A 27,190-nucleotide genomic window follows, 5' to 3' on the forward strand; every position below is an offset into this window, starting at 1 on the left:
ATAACTTTTGAAATCTTCACTGAGTATGATTCCACTGTTATGTTTCCTTGTACTACAGCTGTGCCAGAGACAAGTATGAAAACATGAAGTGTCAGAACACAGGTACTGTCTGTACTTCCTTGTCTACAGAGACACATCCAGACTCACAGCTAATTTCACAGTTTATCTTGAAAACACTTCAGAATTTTTTATTCTTGTCTCTCTAGCCTCATATCTTATCTTTGCCAGTGCCTGGCACAGGATGCTTAAGGAAGGGTATGAGATTCTTTCCATAGTTTGTTCTTAGAGAATTTGTTAATCAGCATCCCCCAGATGCACTGCAAGAGGGAATGCGAAAATGGCAGTACTGAGCCAGACCAGAAGGTGCAGCTCTTAACGCACACCGGTAATGATCACACAGACACAAGTACACTAGTGGACAAGCATACAGCATGTCACCTGTCAGTCTTAAGCATCCAGCAGTATCAGATCTGTTATCTTATATGCACATAATCTGCGACCATTTTTCATCTTAAGTTTTAGTATCCAGGGTATCTGCTAACAAGGAGCTCTGCAGTTTGGCAACGTAGTCTGTAAAGCATTTACTTCCTTTTTGTATGTCCTGTTCCTTGTATAGAACAGGCAGTGAGCAACTTCCAAATTCATCACTATTGTGGTGTTTATGAACAGCATAGCATGTGTATCAGGTACTGGTGGGCTGTTGCCAGGAAGTAAGGATACGCTGGCATTTTGCATTTTTATGACAATAAATCAAGTCATCAAAATCAGTTTTCAAAGCCTACATAGCTTGAAATTGCAAATAAACTTCCCATCACAGAAAGTCCGATATGTGCATGAGAGAGAAGGGAATTAAAAAAAGAAGCATCCATAAGTTAAGTATTAGGAAGATGCAGGATCTCCAACTCACCAGGAGCTTAGGTGACAAGATTGTTCCCCCCACCCAAAACATCTGCTTTAACATTATTTTTAGCTGTGAACATGATCTCTCTGTCATGACTGTAACAGTTTCCAAGTTGGAAGGGGGAACTGTACATCTGTTCTTTACTCCAAAAGCATGAGGTAATGTGAACATTTCTGTAAAAATGATTTGATGGTCTGCGTGAAGCCAGAGAGGCAGGAAAAAAAAAAAAAAAAAAAAAAAAAGAGATTACTGAAGAATTTTAGGTAGGTCTCTACATATTCTTTGGATCAGGCTCTTGCCTGCTGAGGTAGAACAATTACAATATAGATATTCTTTTTAATAAGCAGGTCACCACAGCATTTTTTTCCTCAAAAAGGTTAAAACAAGCTTTATTTTAACATACAAATCAGATTTGTGTACAAGGCAAAACACACCCCTATAGTGGTAGGCATACTGGGTCCCCGCACAGCATGTGTAGCCACTTGCACTATAGTAATCCTGAGATATGGAAAAAAGCCCTAAAAATCTTTTTTTAAAAAGGCCAAAATATCTCCTTTTAATCACATTTCCTATAATCACCTCCATTTGGGAATTAAGAAAAATATTATACAGTTCTGAGTCAAGAAAACAAATTATCTACAAGCCAAATACCCAAGATACTTGTCTAATTCCCTGCTGTCATCTGGGTATACTAGCAAGAGCACTTGGGGAACAAATCAAGAGAAGCAAATATGCAAGGTTACTTCATTAACACTGCAAAGCATGTAGAAGAACAGCAAGATATTTTTGCTACCTTCAAGTACTATTATCTTCACGAACTGTGTGGTCAATGTGTCAAGCTTACACATCCTATGAACTTACAAAAAAGTTCTCTATGTTGTGTGTTAAGTTACTAAAAAAAAAAAATTTAAACCTACTTTGCTTCCTTTCACCATGAAGTTATATGTGATATAGAAGTATTTTTAAAAGCTTGTAAAAGCAGTAGAACTGCAGACATTTAAAGTCCTGTCCCTAATATTAAAGACTACTTGAATACCCTCATTTTGCTACAAAATTGTATTTGTCATTAACTGACATGAAAAAAAAAAAGTAACAGTCTCTTTTTTGAAAAAAGTTAGATATGGAAAAGGTATAGATAGGGGTTTTTTTTTTTTAGTTTTACAACATATAAAAATAAGTTACACTATATATTATGGCTTTCTCATTTAGTAGAAGAGTGCCATCATGGATTTAAACACTAGATGTTGTAACTAATTAACTCACCATGTTCTCAGACTTTTCTTGTTTGAGTTTTGATTGTGTGAAAAGAAACAAGCAAATATTAGTGGGAAAATAAAGAAGCCTCCAGAACAATTTAAATAGCAAGAAGCTCTTGTAGAAGTCTTTCAGAGAAAATTTTAATTTAATTTAAAATTTTAATTTAATTTTTAAATGAATTTAAAATTGAAGTTTTAATTTAATTTAATCTCTTGGCACAAATAAGGGCCAAGCCAAACCTCCTATGAACTTCAGCAGTCAGGACTTCATACTGAGCTTCATTTCAGACACGTTTACACACAAGTATGATACCATTATGCTACTGAAGCAATGATTTCTCTTTAATGTTTCTTACGTTAATCTTACAACTAAGATACTAGTTAGATTTGGTATGCAGCTATCTCAAAAAGGCTACAATAATGCTAAACCAACAAGATTCAAAACTACTACACAACTGCTCAATATTAAGTGTTGTCCACTACGAATAAAAAGGAAGGGGCGGGGGGCGCAAAAGATGCTTGAGTCAAAGACTGAAAGACCGCATTTAGACAATGCGGTATTATTAATGGCTGAGTATACTTACATTTTGAAGTCTAAAGTTGCATTCAAATTGGACAAGCTATGACAATATTCAAATACATGTAAATAAAAGAGTTCTAGTTTCATAGATAAAGCTGTAACAAAAATCTCGTTGTGCAAAAGAAGTAGCATTTGCAACAACAAAGTTCACAGCAGATAAGCACAGATTTCAGACTTATAAGAAGAAAGATCATGGCACTGAATTTGGGAATATTTTCAAGCTCTAGTTTTACTCAGGATAGAAGAGTTGCCAGCTGAATAAAGTTAACTGAATACTGTACTTTCCAGCTCCTTATAAACAAGGCTCCACGTCATGCAGATGAGCTTTCTCTCCCCTTTTTCTCCAAGAAAAGTATCTGAAAGACAAGCTACAGTGATTGTTTCTGACAGCAGTAGAATAAAGAAGCAGATAGAAAAGTAGGTATATAAAAAAATTCTTACAGAAAAAGGCATCCGTCCTGGTTTGATTTCGTTTATAAAAGGCACTTCACATATTGCTAAAACTCTGATAACGTACTCATCCTTTTAGTTTTTCTGTTAGAAGGATGTATTTCAAGGTGGTTAGCATGAGTATGCAAACATTCTTTAAACAGTGTTTATCTGTTACAAATTTTATAATTACATATAGTATCTTACACCATTTATTTAGAAGAAAAGATGCATGTTCAGAATAATAGCAGGTCTTCATTCAATACTTCAGTGATGATGGATGATCTGTCATAAGCAACACACCACCTGTAGTGAGCTCATGCTAATAAAATTAGCAGTGTAAATCTTTCAGAAGTGAGTCCTCAGTCTTTTGTTTTCCTCTCGTAGTCTCTCAATTTCAGCTACTAAGCTTTCATTTACAGAATATCTTTCAAGTAAAGCGTGCATTTCATTCTAGAGGAAAGAAAAAAGTCCCAATCAGTAGCTATGAAGTTAATTATTCCAGTTTTATCCTATCCATTTTCATATCCCTTTGAAAATTAAATAACCTAGATAATACTGTTTTTAAAATCTTTTGATAAGAAAAGTAAGATTTTTTTTTTATGCTGACATACAGTATTTTGATCATTAATACATTAGTGAATATTTTATCAAAGGATATTTTGCACTTCTTCAGCATGAGAATCTACTAATGCAGCTTCCATTAAAATGTTCGGTACTGAGACAAGGTCTTTTTAATGCAGATCAAAAGAACAAAGATTCATAAAAAGGTGAAGTTAAAGAACACAGTTCAGTATGCATGCAGTACCTATAAGTGAAGCCTTCTATTTGAATTCCATCTATCTCCTCCTTACCCCAGCTCTTGGTCCCTTCTGAAGGACAGTTGAATTTGTTTCCCTTTTGTCTTTTTGTAACTACTGAAATATGGAATTCATGACACCTACCCAAATGCATATGTTCCTTTTATTTATCAAGCATAAAACAGTTTAACAGATTCCAATTAATAGTCTCCCCCTCCTTTACATCCAATCCTCCCTTTCTTGCTCTTAATAAGCAAAATTGACTTTCAGTTTTGAGAGAAGAAGCTGGCATGCCTTGGTATTACTAAAAATGAAAACTGAATATATTTTCCACCGTGCTCTTTGTACATACCAACTGCATATGGAACTGCTTGATCATCTCCACTTGCAAATTCACAATATCTCGATGGCATGCTTCTCTGGGGGAAGAATTGCAAAAGGACAATGCTTAGTTTTATTTAGGAAGCAGCAATTCTCTCCAATCCTCACCACCCAGAAGTCCACAATTCCTCACCTTCATGACATCATGTAACATGAGTCTAAAAACCCTTAAACCATGAAACGTACTCCTCTACCACTTATTTTCTGGAATACTTTTGTTACGACATTGACTTTCATAGGTACCATTTTTTTGGTGTACAAAAAGACTTAGGATCTTTTCTGTTTAGAACTATAAATATATACATGGCGGTATCAAGATAGTTTTTTCACTTACAAGCTGTAAACTTCTCTCATTTTTACCATTCAAAGCTGATTTTCAATCCCTTGATCACAAGAACCATAGAGAAAGATATTTATCTGTAACTGAAGATACAGCTTTTCAGTACATCACTTTCAGCACTCATTTGTAAGAGGGCCCAAAACATCAACTGTGATAAATGATACGTTATCCTCAAGCCCACAGAATGCTCCCGGTTAATCTATATAAGTAGTGACAGAGTTGTCCGTGAATTGACAAATTCATGTCAATTCATGGACAACTATTCCACACTACAAGAACCAAGCTTGGAAATACCCTTTGAACACTACACTAATACAAGTGTTCCAGATGCTGAGGAAGAACAAGGAGAAGAGCTCACAAAAAAGCAGGCAAGCTCATATGCTCTTCCTGAACAGTGCATCACAGCGCAATCATCTGAGACCAAATACTGTGCTATAGGTACCAATGGCCTGAGAAAGTAAAGCATTTCTTAAGTAGACACACACAGGTCTTATTTCATTCTCCTTTCCTAAAAGGTATAGCAAACCCAAGGGCAATATATTCTTCAATTTCTATTTCCACAGGTTATTGTGCTGCAGAACTCCTATTGGAGGCAAACAATCTCCTTAGAGTATATCGAGCATAGATGCCAGCTGGCAGCTTAGAAACCCAAAGATGTAGGTTATCTCCCGAAGACAGGAAGTTCAAGAAACAAGCAGCTTTTTGGAACCAAATGAGTTATATATTCCTTCTGGTCCTTTTCTAAGGTCCTTGTTTTTTCCCCATTACTTGAAGAGGAATGATTTCAGGCAAGAGCAATAAAAATCCTTTTCTCAGATTCCAGAGGGTGAAAGGTACTCGTATCAATGAGAAGCTTGCAATGGCTCCCTTCCCTCTTACTGACCTCAGTACAAACAATCTTTTACATTCATTTTGAATGTATCCACAATTTACATCTGGGAAAAGGGCCAGCAGAACCTTCCAGCCACTCCAGAAAGTGTAGGTCAGAAAAGAAACACAATCTCTGAGGCTCCAGATCTCAGATACTAGAAGTACAAGACTGACAAGCATACCTTCCAACACTGGGATGCCTGAACACAGACCTTAAAGAAAAAAAATCTGCAATCTATAGACTACATTTTAAATCATGTGAAAGTTAGGGTTTCTAATCAGATGTGTGATTATCACTAAAAAATCCCAGGGGAGTTTTACTATACTATATTCTTATTTAAAGACATTTAATAACATTCAATGTATTTTTCTGTTGGCAGATAGAGAACAGCCATAGCATATGGACCTACTAAGCTAGTTATGCATTGTTTTTTGTCATCGAGACAGCAATACCTCCCCTGCCCAGCAATCCTTTTCCCCTGCACCATCTCAGTCAACCTACTTTATCTTAAACATGAGTTGGGAAGTGATCCCCTAGATACAACTCTCTCAACTGCTCCCTCTCCTTCAAACTCCACTCTAAATCCATGCTAATTTGACTTACTACTTTCACAAGTGGAATGTTAGTTAGGTATCCACAAACACAAAGTAATCTGACACCATCTAACCATCATTTACAGCACAGACATTATTTTAATGTAAAGCTTCACCAGTAGAAATACACACAGTATTTTACCTTACACATGCCAAGCTAACAACAATCAAAGCCAGTACAAGTCAACTGTCTAGATCAAAATCTCCACAATGTCAACTTTAAGAGAAATTCCTCCTGCTGGGACAGAGGATGAGCGGGGAGGGAAAGAAATGAGCACAAGGCTTCGTGAAAGCAGTAAGGACCTTGTTATGCAGATAAATTTACCATCTGAGAAGTATTCAAACACTCATTCTGAAAATGTTAGCAAAGCCATGCATTAACAGCCCTCAGAGACATCAGTCTAATTAGTCATAACAGCTATTAAAAATAAAGTTTCATACCTAGAATTCCAAGATTAGGGCTATTAATGGTGTCATTTTCTAATGCAAGTAGAAATTTGTTACAAGAGATGCTAAAACATCTTACTAAGAAAACATGTCATTGAAAACAAAAATGTTCTGCATGAATACCAGTACCTGAAGTCATCCATTGTTTCTTGTATCATATTCTGAATGAAGTTTATTTGGATTGATGTCAGAGGTGCATTTGGTCTGCTGCTCCCAATGGCTTCTACTATTTTTTCTGACAATGAACTGGCAACTCCAGCAGTGACAGGTGATGTTTTCTTTGGACCTTTACAGTTAAAAATAAAGTAAATTAAAAAAAAATTTACAAAATCAGTGTAATGGAGTACAAGAGGTTTTTTATTTGTCTTGAGGCTTGTCATTTTATCTCAAATATTATCTAGTAAAAAAAACCCCCTAGATTTAGAATGAGTCTTTTCAGAGGCAATTAGAGATGTTCCAGGAGGGCTAACTGGATTTACAGAAGAATCAAGATTGGATGTTCTGTTTTAATGCTAAGGCCATTTTATCAGGTTTCACATCAGTTCACAATCAACCATGCCTAAAACTAGGTCAAAATGACCAACTTACTTGTTGAGGTAGTACCATTTACCGGTAGATCATATGCAGGATGGGCCTGAATATTCTTCACTAGTCTCTCATTTGTATCAGGAGCCTTTACAGCAGTGGATGATGGTGGAGGACTTAAAGTTACAGATTCTGTGCTTGATGAGCTCGATTTTGAAAGCTGACAATAAAAATAATAATAATAATTAAAAAAAAAAAAGAAGGTGAACTCTACTTATTACAATTAGATAATTGCACTTGAAGACTAAGTTTTCACTTCCAAACATTTTTCATTTTAGGAATCTACTCAAATATATGCTTTTCATTTTCTAGCAAGACATCTTTAAAATTAATTGCTAAAATATTCAAAATTGCCTCAAGTGCACACACCACAGAAAGGAGTGCAAGAGGCAGGGGCCTCTTAATTTTCACATCAAACATTTTGTAGGGAAGTTATAAACATCATTCCTAGCAAACTCAGACTTCTCAAAAGAAATACAAAAGGAGCTATGGTCTCAGCAGAAGCATATCAAAGATACCTCAAGAAGCAAGAAGAGGGAGATGGAGAATAGGGAAAGAAGAGGGTGGAATTGACCTAATAAACGACAAACAATCATACTGGTGCAACCAACTAATGCTCATTCTTGATTTACTAGAAAAATCAAAATATTCCTTGGGCTAGCCCAGTTTTGGTTCGCGTGAACTTCTGTAACCCGAGCTTATTTAAGAGAAACATACATTTATCTTGCATTGCTGAAGGCCAACGCACTTACTGAACAACGCTTTACAGATTTGTTTCAATAGTGTGAACAGAGTTGCAAAATAAGATTAGCTGGGATGCTAGTAAGGATTTTTCCTTCAAGTAGTAGTGTTCTGTCAAGATTCTAAGACCATCGCTCATAACATGAATTAGTATAGTACACCTGCTTTAAGACTTCTTTAGGTTCTTGTTTTCCAAGATCTATTTTCTTAGTGTCAGTCTCTGGATGTTCTTCCTCTTCTTTAACTGGAGATCCCGTAAGTGCATGTAATGGGCTAGACCGTATCCCTTGTGCACTACTGCCCACTGGGTTTCTTTTTACTGGAAAGGCAGTGGTGAGCTTTGGGAGAAAATCCAAACCCAAAAGGTAGGGCTGAAAATCCACACCTAAAATGAAAAGGGAAAGGTGAAACACACAGATCAAAAAACACACACATCAACTCGAACTCACAATTAAAATGTCTGCACACCCACACAAAAGAAATAAACAAAAAAAAAAATCACCCAAAAACGCACCCCACAAAAAACTAAAATCCTTAAATCCAACTTATGCTGTCATTGTCCTTATAAAAGTAATAAAACATGAAAAGCCTCTATATATCACTATAAATTGCATAAAAGAAAAACAAATCACTTTAGGACCATACTCTTGATTTCCTGTTACCGTGTTGTGTCTTAGCACCTCAGTGTGTTAGAAAATTTCCAGAAAAGTTCATTTGTTTCAGCATCTGTTTTCGTCGTTTCTTTATTTTCAATGGTACAACAAAATTAGCATGTAAGAACTAGCGTAGGCCTCCAAAGGCCTACCACTGACAAAGAAAAATATACTGAAAGTATGTTTACCATCTCCTTTTCCTTGAGGATCTTCATTCACTTTACTTGCAATAATATCTACAAAATACCAGAACACAAACAAATTAAGTGTTTATTAAATGAAACCTACGTCAATATTCGTATCATTGCATCAAGTTCATAATCAAAGACAAATTAAAATACCAAGTAGGTACAGCGGTTGGTAACACACAAATGTCAAAATGTCATGCTATATGCAGATGAATGATGCTTTACAAATTTCAGTATTAGCAACTTACCATCTCTGACTGGAGAAAACACATCTCCTAAACTACTTCGACCCAAATCATCAAAATTATTTAAATCAGCACTTTTCCCATGATCTGTTTCTTTAGATGGAATCACATCCAAGCTGGAACTATGGGGAAAGCCTTAAAAGGACAATAACATTCAGTTAGTAATTGACGTTTTCCAAAAATAACATACGTTATCGCTAAACAATCTCACAGCAAGCATGATCCCTGGTAAGTCCAGCAAGCACTTTAGAGCCTTCTACGGATTCCAGTTAGAGGGTCAACTTTAACTTCCTCATTTGGGCTGTCAACGCAGGTGACTATAACTAAAAGCTAAGACACTTATTAACAAAAATAAGATACAGTTGGATTCCTTTCCTCTTTTTAAAAAGGAGAGTTGTCAAACTGTAGAATGCACTCATTTTCGGATAAATCTACATGATGGATGCAGCAAATTTATGGTGTATCAGGTGAAATGAAAACCAGTGAATGCACCTTCTGCTAAGAAGGTAACCACATTCAGATGATCAAAATTTAAATTTATTCTGCAAGAAGAGAAATCTGCTTCACTGGGGCCATTAAGCATTCTAATGGAAATTCTATGAAACATCTATTTTAAAGCTTACCTGATGTTAGGATATTCTCTGCTTATTTCTAACATTACGAAATCAGAGTGGGGTTACAGTTGCAGACAAAAGAAATTTGTTCCTAGACCTTTCCCCACTCCACCCTCAAGCCCCATCCCTGACCCAATCCGGGGAAAAAAAAGTTAGCTTTTGTATGCATGGTAGCAGGGACAGTTGTCTGAAGAATAGAAGCAAATCTTAAGTCCAAAAAAACCCCAGTAATTATTCAAACTACAGTTTTTAGATGAGGAATACACAGAGAAGTGAACTGAACTGCTAAGATAACCACCTAAATAACTTTCACAATTTAGTATGTTTGAAAACCAGATCGGGCTGTAAGCAAGCCGCTATTCTGCCCTCACTGAACTCCTAACTCTAAAAGTGCCTAAATTTTGTTTGTGTAAGTTAAGATCTAGGTAAAGAGCATTACTGCTGTGCAATACATATATAAATCTCCTATAAATAAGTCACCTGTACATACAAAAGCTTTACTTTGTACCTACTTCAATTAAAAAAAATAAACAAACCACTGTTCATAAAACCTGTAACTACTTCTCTACGTGGGATTACTTGTTCAAGTGATCCAAAAGTGACTGTGTGGATGACTACAATTAATCATGTCCAAGTATTTACATAAACTGGAACCTGAGTCAGCTTTAAGATTTCGCTTTTCAATGTATTAATATATCACATTTTCCACTCCTTCAGATGTGTCAGTTGTAACACATACATAGGATTGCACTTGCTAGTTAAGTAAATACTTGGCCTACTGAGTCAAACTAAAAGTGCAGTATCAACCTGTGCCAGAATCTACAGAGGATCTACATGGAAAAAGCATAATATAAAATAGGGCAAAATGTCTTTTGTATATTTTTACTACATTTAGATTACTGGGAATGGGTAAGTACTTAAACCAGGGGACAGCTGTTAAATAGAAGTTTATGGGAAGCCAGCTCAAAGTACATCCAAACTTCTCATCACATTCTGACTTCATTTATACTTTTGTACTTTAAAATACTTGTGACAAAAAGCCCCAGACCATTTATAAGCTGTACGAACAGACAGGTTTTTTGTTTTAAATATGCTATCAGATGACTTTACTGAATGTCCCTTAATTCGCCAAAGTTAAACCCCATAATCAGGGTCTAGAAGAGTTTCCACAGAACAAATGCAGTTTGTGGTCTCTCATCCATTCCCATTTTTAAGTTTAAAGACTGTATCTTCTGAAGAATATAGAGGTCTTTACTTCTAAAGTGAACACTCAGTTTAATGAAAAATATTTGTTTTACTTGGTAAGCCTTTATTTTCTTGAAACATTTATTTATTATGCATGGTCCTGTTTAATGGCTGTTACCCCTTACATCTTCAAATAAAGATAATAAATCATATATTTTAACTGAAATAAAATTTTCCACACCATTCAGTAATGTTGATTAGCAACACTTCTTGCATACGCAGGAAGCATTCTACTTCACCTCATACTTCACTGCATACCCAAGGGAGGTCATTAATACACGTCTCTATGAACTGCAGTGGCTTATTGCCTAATTACTGTTGCTAAATGTATTTCTCCTTATTTAAAAAGGGAGGGGAAAAGTGCTGTTGCATTAAAATGGCTTGAGGATTTTTTTTTTTTTCAAGAATCAAACTAACAGTGTTACTGATTTGATCATATTTTCAGAACTCTTGAATTAAATAAAATTTTAAGAGTACATTTCACACAGTGGCAGAATTTTAGAATAATGCTCAGAATTCTTATAAAGAACTTGTTAATTTCAGAAGCATAAATAGCAAGTACAGTTATACAACTAATCATACTTGCAACTATATTTAACATCTTTCCTACCATGTGATATTGCAATCATGCCTCACACAAAAGTACAGTTCAGTTCTCTACAGTTCACTTGGGTTTTTGGACTAGGTTTTTTTCCTGTGTTTTATTTGGTTGGGTTTTTTTAGATCAGGTCTGTTACTCCTGTTTATTAATAGAATTACAAATCATTAGCTCTGCCTTCCATACAGACATTGGTGTCAGAAAATACATTATGTACATAAGGATAATCTACAGAAGTCAGAACACAAGAGAGCCCCACAATATCACCATAGAGTTTTCTCCTTTAAAGTTTAAATACATACTTCTACTTCAAGTCCAGAACTTTAGACTTCATGTGTCTAAAGCTTGTAGTAAGACCCAATTCACTTCCCACAGTCTCATAGTATGTCTAATGCAGTAGGCGAGGGCAAAGAAGGTGCAGATGTACATGCACATACACACAGTTCTTCCAAAGAAATGCCCTTCCCTCAGTGACATTTTTGCACTGTAATGGTCATAAAATATTCCTGCCATCTCCTACAGTATGCCAAATATGATTATAAAGAGTAAGAAGAAGACACTACCTGTTTTCTCCTGAAGAATCTCTCCTCCCTTATTCTCATTTGGCAATGTCAGATGAGAGGAAACTGTTGCTGATGCTTGAGAGGCAATGTTTTTGATGCCAGTATTTTGAATTCCTCCAAGATTACTACCAGCTTTGACTTCTGCTCTTTTGGATACAGGTTTATTTGAAGAACCCGTAAGGTTAGACTGAAGAAAAAAATAGAACAAATTAAGAGAAGTTATTATTCCTTCAGCTAAAAGTAAAAATATAAACCAATATTCTTTCTGTTTCAAAATACTAAAAAAAATTCAGTTCAAGTTGCAAAGGTTGCCTAGGAGATATGCCTTTACAAATATAAAAAAAAAATCTTAATGTAACTTCAAAGAACATGGGAAACATCTGTATTATTATGTGAATACTGTGTGGACCTGCAAAAGAACTTAAGCAACAGAACTTAAGGTAACAATGGAGTGACCTGGCACGAGCCAATTTTGATCCTACGCTTAGCCATAGGAAAAATAAGAGATTACATTATTAGAGACTCCAAATTGTAAAGGAATAGTCAACCACTAGCAGTAAGTGTGCTAGGAGGAAAGTCTCAGAGCAGTAAAGAATCCACTTCAAAGATTCTCTCCATCTCCACTGAATGGACACATGGGGTTTCTGGATACAGTAGAGCCTAATTAAGTCTTGGAAGAACCTCTTAAGCCTTCTCTAGCATTTAATCAACTTCTCCACCGCTTATATGTGCCTGCAAAACACCATATATAAGACCATGCAAAATACCTCAAGACAGGCAGCTGTGTGTCTTCCCCTTAAATGGGAGGGCCATTACAGACCTTTCTGCTACAGCCTACAAATGAAGCTACGGTGCCACAAACTCATCTGCAATGGCAGCATATTTACACCAGGAAATTTAAGACTAAAGTTTCATTCATTTCTACACAGAGGCTAGGAGTGGGGGGAATTCCACATTAAAACCCCCTAAAATAGCACTTAAGACTGAGCAGTTTATAATTTCTATGTTGGTATGAACCACTTTTGTTGGCATCTATAACGCTTAGAAATTGAATACTAACATTTTTTTAGAAGTTAAACTTATGCTTTGCTTTCATTAATCTGCATATTGAGCAATAAAAAGGAAAATTTTTTTTACCTTGGAAAAAGTGGTACTGAACTGAAGACGTATGCATTTCACACAGCCTTTGTGAGCAATAACTGTTTTCACTGGTGATGTCAGTTGTCTTAAGTCATACTGGCAGATTTTTCCCCGGGAACATCCTATAGCCAAAGTAGTACCATCAGGCATGAAGTCTACTGTTGTCAGAGGAAAATCAGCTACTATTGTTGTAAGTAACCTTCACACAGGAGAAAGGACAGAATAAAAAGCTTTTAGAGTTCAAAAGTTAGATTTTTTCAAAAGAGAGTATCTAAAAAAAACACAAAATAAAAGCTTTTATAATTCAGCTATAGGTCAGTAGTTGCACTTCTCCAGTGCCAAGTAAATTCAGTGAAATATCTTATGGAACAGTCGATTAGGCTTATAGAATCATAGAATATCTCAAGTTGGAAGGGACCCATAAGGATCATCGAGTCCAACACCCTGCTCCGCGCAGGACTACCTAAAAACTAAACTATATGACTAAGAGCCTCATCCATGTGCTCCTTGAACTCTGACAGGCTTGGAGCCATGACCACTTCCCTGGGGAGCTGTACCAGTATACTAAGTGTTCATGCTTAACAAATTAAAGACTGCATATGCTCCAAAAGATTTCACCAGGACAGGATCAAATTGCCTTCAAAACAGCAGTTCTGACACCTAAATTTTTTACTGGTATCATCATTTCCAGCAGCAATCATACTACACATATCCTATAGTTTCCCAAGCCCATCAACTCTAACCTTCCCACAAGTCTAGGAAGAACTTCAGGTCCTAGTGTGCATCCTTCTACTACATCCCTCCAAACTAGAGTCAGACCCCTGCTTTTATTCAGCTAGAGTGAAAGCACAACTCACACTAGAACCAAAGTCCCATGAAATCACTTGCCATCCTACCCTCTTACTACAGTCCCATCACCTATGTCCCATACTTCCTGCTTTTTCAACCAACGCTCTCCCATATTTAAGGCTCACTATCTCAGCAACTTGTGCACCACGGTTATGTCTCGTATCTTGAACTAGAAAAGCAGGCAAGCTAAGCTCAGGTGGCTGAATGTCCTCACAGGCTGTACTGCCCCTCACAGAAGCTAACTGCTCTGTATCAACAAGAAAAGCCCATACACAAGCACTTGGGAGTGGTCACTCACATGCAGCACCTCAATTAGTTCCCACATGCCTTGGGGTTTTTTTAATTGTTTGTTTGGGGGGCTTTGTTTGGTTGGTTTTTAAATAAAAAAGCAAAACAGACTATGGAACAGGTTCTCCAGTAGCAATATGCCAATCACTTCAACCATTCTGAATGTGGTCTGAATTAAACATTTCATGTCATAGTTAGGCGTGCTTTTTCAGGTTATGAAAACCAAATAAGGATCCTTCTAAAATAAAAAGGTCTTTAATATACTCACTTTTTACTTGAAGTGTCATAGAGAATAATTCTTTTATCCAAACCTACAGTTACAAGCAGCAGCTTATTGACTGGAGAAAAGCAGATTTCTGAAGCTGGTGCTTTATGAGTATTTTCAAAATTATGATATGGGTTCTGGCTATTTACATCCCACAAAGTTACATTTCCACTGTCAGAAACACTGCCCAGCAAGGATTTCTTAAAGGACGAATATTTCAAGTGTCGAATAGGCTGTAAAACAGATATAAAAAATGAATTGTAATACCACTATGAAACACCATATTAAATTATTTTCTAAACACACAAACACATTAGGAATACAGATGTTACATTAAGTTAAAGTAGTTTACAAAGGCTGGCCACTCCGAAAAGTTAAAAAAAAAAAGTTCATTTCACATTACAATGCCATTTTTGCTGTCGGGGGCAGACTTTTTTTTTTGTACCAGTATGAGGTACCAGATGAGCTGATCAGCAAAATGAAGGACAAGGGAAAAAAAAAAAAAACTTCTAGAAAAGTTTCTTGATTTTTCAGCAAGTATCATGCCACCATACACACTACAAAAAAAACCCACACCACATCTAAAATTAAAGGAGTGAACAGCTACATTATTTCACTGATTGGTCTCCTGCAAAGAATGTTAAACTTCATTCCCCTCCACTGATTTTAAGTACTTGGATATAAGCCAACTTGATAAGAGTTATGCAAGTATGTAGGTCCTGCAGAAGAACAGACTTCACCCTGTGAGCTAGGGCCACAGAAGAGGATAATATGCCTGGTTTATCACATGCAGCCTTGCTATCACAGAATCATGTAATACAGGAACTTCACCTGCCTTTCAGAAGCAGGTAAGTTTTTTGTTTCCACCATATTGCTTCAGAGGATGTTTCAGAACCTCACTGCTCTAATACTAAATTACAATACTCAATTTCCAGATTAATTTTATTTATGACCCATTTGCACTAATTCACCCCTGTGACAATAACACCCTTACATTTAAATTGTTTCCTAACTCCCCAGTGCTGCTTCTCCCTGTTTTGATAAACAGCCAGCTCACCTTCTTTCAGGCTTATTTTGCTATAAACAATATGCGAGACTCAGTCTCCTAAGAGTGGTTTTTCAGTACCATCACAGTTTCTTTGTAACTCTCCCAGCTTGAATCTGTCTTGAATACGGACAACCAAAATCTTGTATGATTGTCAAAAAATTTTGCTACTGCCTTACAAAGGCAGTAACACTTCGTCTGTTTTATACTCGTCCTGACATATCCTAGACTGCATTTTCTTTTTTTGTGATCCAATCTGTTTTGGTTGCTCATTGCCATTTTACGATCAAAAAGCCCAAGTCCTTCTTTCCCTTGGGAATTTTCAAATCCTAGTCTAATACGAAAAGCCTCAGTTGTGACCTACGTCTGGTATCTTGATTTCTATACTATCAAAGTTGTTCTCACGTCTATTATTTCAATCATTTTTAGATACTGTCACAGTCCTCTCTCTTACAGGTAATAGTTTCCAACTGTGTGTCTCATCATAGCTCTACTTCTCGTATCATAACCACTACTGAAAATATTAAACAAGATTAACTATTGGTAACCCAAACAAGTACTGTTCTTTCAATATTACCTATTGTCTTCGTTCCTATAGCCAATTTCTTACCCATCCTCAATTCCTTTCTAAACCTCTATCCTCTCTAATATTTTCTCACAAGGCACTGAATCAAGTGCTTTACTGAAGTCCAGACAGATGAGAGCCATTACATTTTATTTGTCTGAAAATGCTCTCAAAAAGCTATTATATTATTCTAGTATAATCCACATTGCAATGCACTGTACTGGATTTTATCCTATTTCTCTCTTTAACTTCATTTTAATGGAGATATTTGTTGGTTCATATGCCTCCAACATAATTTCTAGCACTTGTATTGCATGTCTCACTGGAAGCCTAATTGCTCCACAAAGAAGTGGCACCCTCAACTGCATATTCAAATAGAATAGAAGATGACTGTTCATAATTAATATGGTCCTACTGGACATGGAGACATTTTTATCAGCATTTTTCAGTTTATTTACATTAAAAAAAGAAATATTGAGAGATTCAGGAATAACAGCTTCAATTACGTACAGGACCTACATGGGAAACATGCCTGTCCTGCACAGTTCTCTCACTTCTTCACCTCCAAATACCTTCCTTACTGCCCTGGCATCTGCTCACGTTCCATTTTCTCCCTCCTCTGTCCTCCTGCCCACTAAGATTACTCTCTCCTAGCTCTCCTCAAACCTCCACTGCTATCCTACCAAGTCTGCCACTTTCTTTTCTCATTTTTCCTTCTAATCTCACAGGCCCAAGGCGAGTTCTCCATTTTTTTTTCCATATAGGTACCTTCCCCATATTACCTCTGTTCCCCACTTCTCATTGAAGTCATGGCGTTTCCTCAGAGCAGCTTCACAGTTTAATTTCAGGTAGTCAATGAAGGAGTTGTGGGGAAGCTCCTATTCACTCCTCACTTTCACTGAATTAGGTTACCAACAAATTTCACTTGCAATAATGCAATTGCTAGATAAGGCTCAAGGAACGGAGGCACTTAAATCTGTGCACACTTTTATGAGACAGTCAAATGCATCATATTGGCATCCCTGACAGTGTGCTACGTGTCCAAGTTTCAAATTCTTGCCCAGACAGCTAGAGGCATGAGAGAACCTCATTTCTGAAAGGCTGCTTGACAAGACAAAACCAAAACATTTCTCCTCCCAGAAGTGAGTCACTTAATTTGAAGTTTTCTAAAAAAAAATACTTTGTCTGAGAAACATCTGGGCGAAAAAAAAATATAGCTTTAAGCTTAGCACAGTTAGAAACAGCAGACAACTAAGCCTCATATGGGAAAGCATCAAGTATTAAGATGCAGGTGGTCAAACTGCATCACTTACAATAAGTCTTAGCCACGTTTTCCTCATTTCCCACCCCATCCATAATCAAAGAGCAAATTAGAAACTGTATTTTAGAATGAGAATAGGCTTCATGAAGTAGCATTCGGTCTTTATCTTTAAAATATTGACTCAACTCTACATGAATTTTATAACAAAACAAACAAAAAACCAACATGGTATCCAGTGTTCACTGAAGTTAAAACACACATAGAGCCACTATGAAAGCTGACAAGTATACATAGAAAAATATCTTTTTTGTGACCCAGTGCTGCAAGGGAATGGGACTCCTTGTACGGGAAGAGATGAACTATTACACTCGATCAGACATTTGAGCTATTTAGTCCTGCACCGTATGTATGGAAGTGTTCGATACTGAAGTTCTGAAAAAGGTAAAAGGGACCCCTCGCCACCCACCACAGGAGACAGATCCAGGATAATCTAATGCTAGGCCTAAGTCTCTTCCAATTAGTTAAAACCAAAACTTATCTCTGTTATAATATTCCTTCTGTTGCAATTCTCAAGTTACTTCTCCAACCTTCTCCCTCTGACTACATTTATTGCCAAAGAGGATGCTAAAAAATCAAAAAATCATCATGATCAACTGTGTGTTCACAGAGAAAATGTTACCTTTTATGTCACTGAATTTAACATTATTGTTTAACTGTGTATCCTTTTATGTTAAGTGTTATTTAAGAAGTCTTTCTATTTTCTTCAGTTCTTTTCTCTTTACCAGACTTCTTCCCTACTTCTAACCCCTCTATACTTCTGCCAACCCTAATTCTGTAAACTTTTTTTGAGCTGTCACGCATACTATTCTAGATCAGATTCTATCATCTATTTTTCATTTCCATACGTGTTTCTTCATCTTATTTCTTATACTTTCCAATGTTTTTGTCTATCTTAGTGACAAGAAACTAACACATAGTCACAGTCTTCACCAAATAGTCTTTAAAAAAACGTTGATTTTTGCCTGGCATGATAAAGTCACACAGAACTTTAGTACACTCCCAGTCGAGTTTTTCCCTGAAGAAGCTGAACTTCATTTGTCATCTCCTGTCCCTTTTCTTAAGTTATGATTTTGAAAAAAGAGAAATGTTACTTGGATTTTGAACACTAGGGCCTCCAACTCAGCCTAGCTGAAAATAGCCCCAATAGAGTTCCTTGGCCTTTGTACTGCTAGCAATAGGGATCCCAAGCCTAAAAAGGGCGCACAACCCATATGGTTTAACTGCAAGGTTTACTAGTTACAAGAAAAAAAATTAGCTAAGGATGTGGGAGACAAGTTAAACATTGGTACTTTTCTGAAAAGAAGCCCAAGAATGTTTACAGATTACAACTTCATCCACAGAATCAAATGGCAAAGGTGTGGCATATGTTTCAGTGGGAGAAAGCCGACTAGGCAAGCTTAATGATCTTACCTGAATTGGATCTAGGGGAATATTTAAGATGGCTGGCTTTATTTTAAGTCAGCATAGCTGTTCACTAGGTGAAACTCAAATATGCTTAAGTAAATGTCTGAATAGAAGTGGGAAGGGGTCATCTGTTTTCTAATTATTTTAGTCACTAATACTAAAATAATTTCAAGATTGTTAGGAATGATGCAATTACTTGGAAAGAGTCATGTTTTGGAACTAACCTGTCAAGACTAAAGAAAAAAAAAAAGCAAATATGAAGCAAGTTTCACTACATCTTACTAAGTACAACTCCTGATGATCTCTGGAAATTCTGTACACACAGAACTACCAGAAACACATTTAGCGCAAGGTGCTGAACCCACAAAGAGAAAATTAAGTCCTCTTTGGAACATTTGACTAAATGCGGCACAAAAAACCATATACATCTTTTTGCCTTAGCTGTGATTGGAGTAGATTTTCTGTAGAAAATAACAGTACGTTTTATCTTTAATCTTCACAGTAAGACAGCCAAACAAGGAACAGTGCACTTCAGAAAAATGGCTGGTCCATTGTTAAGAAGGACTAGTTACACTTAGGGTTTTTCACTGCTGGAAAACAAGTGAAAAGCCCAAAACTAAATCAAAAGTAGTCTAGCATCACTGATTACCTTATTTAAAGACAGTACAGTTTCTTAATCTCCTTTATACCTTAGTGAGCCTTTTAAGTGAGAAGGCGGATGTAAACACAGTTGATAGCTTTAAAAGCTGAAGACTATTTCACTATATGGAGTGACCAGAACTCATCACACTTCTTTACAAATCAGCCAGCTGTTCAAACAACTAAACTAAATCCTGTTGCTAGGAGAATAGCACCAGGCAGTGAAGACTTGAACAAACATTATGTTTCAAAACAAACCTTAATTCATCCTCACAACAGCAAGCAGATAAGAATCTGGTAGTCTAAATGAATACCAACAGCAAAGACAAATTATGGGATCTGCAAACAACTCTGTGCAAGAACTCAACTCTAATAAAGCACAAAGGTGTTTCTAAATCCAAATCAATTAATAGAATATAGGCCAAAACTCACATGAAAAGAAAATTGTTTAAACTCACAGAAAGCACTGCAATCTTGGGCTATTCCACTACTTGCAGAGTCTACACAATATCAGAAATTAACTGGCAAGGAAACTACATTCCATCATGCTGAATCAAACAGAGACAAGCTAAATTTTATAAGGTTAGTTTGACCTCACATTCCCCAATTGTAAAAAAAGTTACTAGGGAGTGGTGACCCTTACTAAGCCAGACAGCTAGTGCCAGGATCAAGCAAGACAATACACCGTGTATCTATCTATTCAAGCTTACTCTTCGAAAACTGGGCCCCTAAACTATAAATCGAGTAAAGGCTTTTTAAATTTAACAGAATTACACAAGTCTTCAGATATTTGCTTCACTGCACAATTAATCCTGCAATTCTCTACAAGTACCAATTAAAACCCAAAACCAAAAATAAAGCTATTTTTGCACATAAGAGCAAAGATAATTTTTAGAATATAAGGTAAGCTGATAAACTGGGACATCCAACTAGCCATGCCATTACACAATTATAGCTCAATTCCATTTTAAATTAAGGCTGCAATCAAATAACTGCCCCCCTTTAGAAAACGCTATAGAGCCTTTAGAAAGTGAACAGTAGCTCTATGCTTGCAATTACTTTGATTTAACACTTCAAATATCTTTATCCCTCTTAAAGGTCACTCAGCTTTGCAGTAGGCCTCCTGACTTCATCTGCCAAAATAGCTATTCACTGCATCACTTATTCCTAATCACTTTTTGGTGGAAAGAGTTGAATATATCAAACAGGTTGATGCAAATCATCCTTGTAAGAATTTTTTCATTTTCCAATTAATTAGCAACATAGTCCCCACTCTGGATATTCACCTCGGCTGTGTAATCCAGCCATGGATATCCCTGTAGCTCCTGCCTCACATCCACGTTTTTCATAAGATCATAACAATCAAATCAGAAAAATGAACTGACTATACAGATGGATTTTTAAGATCAAACCAAGTATGAAGTACAATTTTGCTTCAATATAAGTACGAGACTGTGGTGATGGATCAAAGACACTGCAGCACCTAAGAGCAGAGATAGTTTGAATTTAATGGCGATTTTTCAGCAGAAAGTATACCACAATTCCTGTGATGCTATGAAGTCGTAAGAGATTCTTCATCAAGTTATATCGTTCATGCTAGACAGGAGAAAAATTTAACTTCACACTCTATCTGCAATCTAGGACTGAAAAAGCTTTTGCAGTAACAGAAAATAAGTAAGTCACAACTTCAGTATTCCCTGTGACATTAAAGGTCAGGTTCAGGACCAAAGCAACGGTTCTGCATCCACTAGGCAGCTCCTACCTCTGCAAAAATGACTCAGTAAAAAATAAGAGAATCCCCAGAACATAAACACTTGGCTGTGCCTAAGACAACATTCACACTAAGAATGCACACTGGAACTTCCGATGGGACAACACAGCTCATTTACTACTGCGGATGCCCTTATATCAAGGGAATTCCCCTGCTGATACCCACTAATTCTCCAATATCTTTTGAGTCCGCAAAAAGGAATTGCAGTGGAAAACCCTACCAAGGCCCTTAAGTAGTACACATGCTTTGTGTTTGTTTTTTGCACAGTCTTCCTTCAAACTAGTTATCTAAAAATCTTACCTAAACACCAAGTAGGTAATATAAAATCTCATCGCTTTTCTCCCTGAGCAGCTGTGCAATTTTAATCTCCAGATTAAATAAATTTATTATTTCCAAATGCAGGCTTATATTCACCCCTACTGTACAGATGGCTCTGTTCAGTTGTAAATCTGATTACTTTGGATAAGTCAGAACCCAGGCTACATGGTCTTTGTTCTTTGCAAGAATATACATTGAGGCATGCATTGAAATCCTGCTTTGGTTTGTAAAACCGACTGGTTTTTGTTCAGTTCTAAGATGTGTAGAAGTTTGTTCTTGAGGAACCAGAGTCTACAAAGTAAAATTTGCTGTAACCCGTATACAAGTAAAGGTACTTGAGAAATTTGTATTTCAATGTTACCTATTATTTAAGACTGGAATACACACAATGGTCTGTTTTTATCTTTCCATAAGTGCACTCTTAAAAATTAAAAGGAAACAGATTAACAAAACTTAAAAGCTCTTGATATGTACTTTCAATTTCTAAAGACTGCGAATTAAAGCTTCATACCTGAAAGAAACTTAATACAGATAGCCTACCTGACGGCTGCCATAACCAAAGGGAGTACTTGATAAATTGGTAGTAATGCTGTGTAGGATAATTTCACCACTCAAAGATCCAGAAGCAATGTAGCAATCATTCCAATTATATGTAATACACGTGACTTCATCTTTATGATCCTGTGGGGGAGGGAGATCAGAGGGAGAGGGTTAAAGACATTCAGGATAACCTTATTCCTTCCTAATCTGTGCTTTTGCAGAAAAACTTCAGCTTGATGTTTTTTTCTGACCATCTGTAACATTTAAAAAGATTATTTAAGAGTTATTATGGAATATCCCAGAAAACAGCAGCAGAACATACCGAAGAGCAGCCATTATATTGTAACCACTGTCTGATTGTTTTCAGAAGATTGTTTTAATAAATTAGTAAAGATGATGCTGTAATTATATACAATATCTTAATAGGACAACCATAGAAATATCCACCACAGGCGTCATTAACATTATTTTAAAAGTAAAGTCTTCCAGAAACCAGTGATATTTCAATACACTTTCTGTTAATCTGATGTACTACTGTCAACTTCCCCTTCTGTCACTTTTAGTATTAACACATATATTTACCAAATAGCTTTTCAGTATAGTCATTTGCAATGATGATATTGTGTTTACCGAAATATAGGGGAAGACAATCAAGTACTTCTAGCCCAAAAAGGAGAAAAAGATATTTAAAGTATTGTATTAGCTACTTAGTAGTTTCGTTTCAAACTGTAACTTTAAAAGTCCATGAAAAAAAGAAGAAATCAAAGCTGAAGTTTTATAGCCTCTTTAACAGTGGTCCTAAATGAGGGCAAATCATCTACTGAAGGCATCATGGAAATATACTAGACCATCCTAAGTTTTGTGCATCATAACAAGGTTTTAGAGAATTCATACTGGATCAGTTAGAAGACGACAGTCCTAGTTTTGCATAACATAAGTTCTACTATAGTATTCTACACATACAAGTGTTTTCTTGTTTGTCGTATCAGAAACAGCAATTATCTGAAATGCTGCCCTTGGAAAAAATCCCCGTCAGAGAATATCAATACAAATTCATAAAATAGGAAGCCTATTTTGAAAATTTAAACACACATTATTACAGAATTATACTCTGAAGACATCAAGTTAAGTATGCTTGTTAAATTAAATTTTCTATTTACAGCACATAAAGAACACAAACTTGAACAAGACACATATGTGTGCTAGCTCCTATCTGTGAACTTGATCCTACAGATACATGTCTTGGGGTAAGTATATTTTTTACAGTTGGCAGCAAAACTTGGAAGTCATGAAAGCTACAGTTCTTCCTCAGTCAAACTTACCTTAAGGCTACGGTAAACCCTTCTGGATTTCAGATCCCAGATATTAACTGTGTTATCAAGGCCTCCACTCACAATATGTGAAGAACTAGAATTTAAGCTCACACATGTTTGTTTTGCCTGATGGAGAAGGGGAAAAAAGTATGTTAAAGATAATTAAGAGACTTATTCAAATCTACTTAAAAGCATACTGATGTGTGTTTTCATCTTCATTAACACAGTCCCACTGACCGACAGAACTATTGGTACACTACAGTCATTTCCCATCAAAAGGCATTTAAAATCCAGTCCAGTTTGGACATATGTTTAACATACTTTAGGATCTAAATACATTAATTAATACATTCTCAAATGGTCACATTTTCTCATTGCAAATTTTTTTAGCGCCTTTTCCTTCAATATGCATTTTCCCTTTAAATTATAGCTCCCTGAAGTGCAATCATAGACTTCTGTTCAGGTACTGAGTTTTAAAAAGAAAATGCTAAGTTTAGAAAAAAACTCCTTAAAAGAAAATCAAGAAGTTGTCTAAGTTACGTACTTCACCTTCCCTAAACATTACAAAGAATATTACAGCAGCAAACCTCATAATTCGGTAAAGTGTTTCTTTTTAAAATTATCACTGCAGTACCAGCTTTTGAAAAAAATGTCAAACTTAATGACAGACCTACATTGAGGACAAATTATTATTCAGTTCTATCACCCTGAAAATTCACTTTTAAGTTCCTGAGATTTGAATTAAGAAAAAAAAAAGTCCATCCAATTATTGACATGGTAAAACTGGAAATTATTGCATTAGTTATAGATCAGACTTAGTGAAATCTCCAGGACAAACACTCCACCTTTGAAAGTGTTTGCTTCAGCAACCTAAAAGCCTGGTTTGAACACCTTTTCAGAAAACTTCCAGTCCAAATTAGCATTACAATAGCTATCCAAGGAGAATAATTAGAATGGTTTAGAACACTAACAAGTCATTCAAGTAACCAAGTCAAGAGACTCTTGTAAAACTAAGTCCAGCTTTCTGAAGAATTAATAGTGCCATGCTTCCATTTAACAAGAAAAAAAACCCCGACCATAACAGAAGTTCTCCCATTGCACATATTTCCAGAAGCTAGCACGTGTACCCTCCAAGAACAACCTTTATATAGACTCCCATGTTTTTCAATGTACAATTCACAGGCATGCATAATACTGACAATTCAAGTTGGAAAATAAAGTTCAAACTTGAGCTCTGTTCCATCACCTACACATTAGATCAAGTTTGAACCACTGACTGCCTCGGGCTATCACACTGAGGCTCAACAGACAAATTCCCCTAGCAGAAAGCTATCAGCATCAGATGCTAGTATAACCGCATTTGTATTTTCTTACTGGTAGAACTTTTAGAAGCACTGTTCCTCCTACTCTTTATACGTATTTAACTATACACAAGGAAATGTTTTTACATATGTGTCATAACTCTAACAATACTAAAATTAAATTGATCCCAATATGCAGAACAGATGTGATACAAACAGTACACAAGGTAGAGTGGGGAAAAAAACAAGGAACAGCATTACTCATACTTACTCCTTCAGCTATTTCAAAGAGTGGAACAGGTTTGCTTTTACAGCTTGAAACAACTATTTTATCACCAGCAGCAGAAGCAGTGGCCAGGTATCTATCTTAGTCACAAGTTATGGACCATAATTGTATTATAATGGTGATTAACAAAAGCAACAGTAAGTTTCCCTTACTGAACAGAAGACAGATTGGCTAAACAGTCTAAAGTACTGTACCTTGAAGGGACCTAGGAATAGAAACATAAGGCTATCTTCCAAGCTTTCATTAAGAAGCTCTTGCATTAACTACAGCCCTTACTTCCCAATATAAGGCAGAGCAATTTCTTTCAGAGAGGAGAAATATCTGGCAGATATTATTTAAGAGCTCTTTACCGCTAAGGCAGCTTATCCGATCTACAATTTTGTTTCTCCGCCACCCCCAAGTAAGAGCCCCATTTATCACTAAAGTTCAAAGGAATGTCTGTTGCTGTTAGCAGACCATGGATTTAAAGAACAGTCCTGTTTGTGACAAATGTTAAACTACTTCACCATATAGTTTCTAGAGTACAATGAACGTTTGCTAATTTGTCTCCCTCTGTACTGAGGGAAGAAAAACAAAAACCCCAAAAGAACCTTTTATGACACCAAGTACCTCAAAGTAGTAAGAAAAGCCTTCAATATAGAACTACAGAGCAGGGCAACTGCCTCTGCACCCCCACCAAACAAACTGAGTAATCATTTAGATCCGTGTCCTCTATGTCTTCAGGCCAATGCCCGTTGTGATTTTATACTTGCTTATTTAAGAACACAGGTTAATTGGCTGGATTTAACACCAAAGAACTGGTAGGCAGAATAGTACTTGCTATTTCTTTCATTATTTTAAGGCACCATTTTAGCTTACAGAATTATGCAGAACCAAAACCAATGCTTTACCCCTAACAAATTAACAATCATTCAAAAGCATATAGAGTAAGATACTTCATTGTTTCAGTTTTGGGGACGAAGAGGAGACTAGGCAGAAGAAAGCATGAGAAGACAGATTGTGTACAGCTAAAGTTTACTACACAACACATATAAGTGTATATATGTATAAAAATATTATATCTATGCTTCAATTTCTCTGCAAGCTCCATAGGTAAAACATTCATTTGTGCTCTGATTGTTTTAACTTTTTTCTCATACATCCACTTATTTGCAGACTTAGAGGACAGACATTCACGCAGGACTTAATTGTTATGTGACAGCATCCTGTCCTTCTTTTACATCAATATCAGACATCGCCCCCTTTTCCCGTGACAGCCATACAAGCTGTTCACCTGACAGTGCATTGTTTTCATGAAATTTCTCATATATTCACCAAACACCTGGCACCTCATATCGTTATCCTACAATAGGCTTCCAAGACAGAGGTGAAAGGTCTAAATGGGCCAGATCTGTTTTCATGCATATGCATGTTTTCCTACACATCCAACACACCTGTGCTTCCTCTGTAAATGCTACAAACAGCGCAAAGAAAATCAGTACCTACAGAGTAAGTGTACACTATCAAACACTATCAGAATCAATGAGAAGCTGTTCAAGAAAACAAACAAGAAAAATCTTTCATTACAATTTTCATCTCTACGCTATGTATAGAACTTTACTACACTAGCAATCGCTTTGTTCAACCTTGTCAGTAACTTAAGCACTGCCTTCAAAGTGAATATTGTAATCAACTATTGAAGAAGCAAATGAGTAAGCTTTACAGTTGGTAGGCAATTCAAGCATATCATAATCATTAAAAAAGTGTTAGCCTCCTAAAGGAAGAGAAACTTCTTCAGAAGCATTTACCAGTGTGAGTTTATTTTGTAAATCACTTCAACACAGAGAACCACAAAATTTTCTTCACAATATATACAAATCTGTTTATACAAGACTTCAAAACTGCATCACGCCTGTGATTTACAGACAATTAAAAAAATTCACTGAAATTTTGCAGAACACCCACAAAACTATGGCTGAAACTGTAAAGGATACTATTGCTGGCCCAACATAGTGAGCTGACTGGATGTGGGGGTGTATGTGGGTTGAACTGCTCCACCACAGTTAGAGATGAGGAATCCCATATTTTAACATCATCTCCTGATGAAGCAAAACGTATGCTTTCTTGCATGGCTGC

At 36.3% G+C, this 27,190-nt stretch overlaps 1 protein-coding gene across 2 annotated transcripts; it reads right to left on the reverse strand.

The window, feature by feature from the left end:
• Positions 1-1,268: 1,268 nt before the first annotated feature.
• Positions 1,269-27,190, reverse strand: NEDD1 (NEDD1 gamma-tubulin ring complex targeting factor). Of its 2 annotated transcripts, XR_007768181.1 has the most exons (15): positions 27,049-27,184; positions 25,061-25,155; positions 23,498-23,614; positions 22,176-22,316; positions 14,576-14,805; positions 13,168-13,369; positions 12,031-12,217; positions 9,014-9,145; positions 8,766-8,813; positions 8,086-8,309; positions 7,187-7,343; positions 6,728-6,884; positions 4,319-4,385; positions 3,374-3,619; positions 1,269-3,271 (listed from the first exon to the last, which is right to left on the reverse strand). XR_007768181.1 is itself a non-coding variant. In XM_050914925.1 (14 exons), the coding sequence occupies exons 1-14, from the start codon at positions 27,182-27,184 to the stop codon at positions 3,515-3,517; spliced, it is 1,998 nt and encodes a 665-aa protein (XP_050770882.1). In that variant the 5' UTR covers positions 27,185-27,190; the 3' UTR covers positions 1,269-3,514. The 2 variants fall into 2 exon arrangements, 1 of the variants encoding a protein (XP_050770882.1); XM_050914925.1 differs by having other exon boundaries at positions 1,269-3,619; positions 27,049-27,190.

The sequence above is a fragment of the Gymnogyps californianus genome, chromosome 1, assembly GCF_018139145.2.
Source record: "Gymnogyps californianus isolate 813 chromosome 1, ASM1813914v2, whole genome shotgun sequence".
In the NCBI taxonomy this organism is placed as follows: Eukaryota; Metazoa; Chordata; class Aves; order Accipitriformes; family Cathartidae; genus Gymnogyps; species Gymnogyps californianus.

Bases quoted from the DNA above. Each gene is read 5' to 3' on its own strand.
- NEDD1 (XM_050914925.1), bottom strand. From the start codon at position 27,184: ATGCAAGAAAGCATACGTTTTGCTTCATCAGGAGATGATGTTAAAATA. The intron at 14,806-22,175 runs GTAGGCTATCTG...TCTGTTTTACAG, and splicing joins TTGGTTATGGCAGCCGTCAG to CCTATTCGACACTTGAAATA. The intron at 6,885-7,186 runs GTAAGTTGGTCA...TTAACTGTAAAG, and splicing joins AAATGGTACTACCTCAACAA to GTCCAAAGAAAACATCACCT.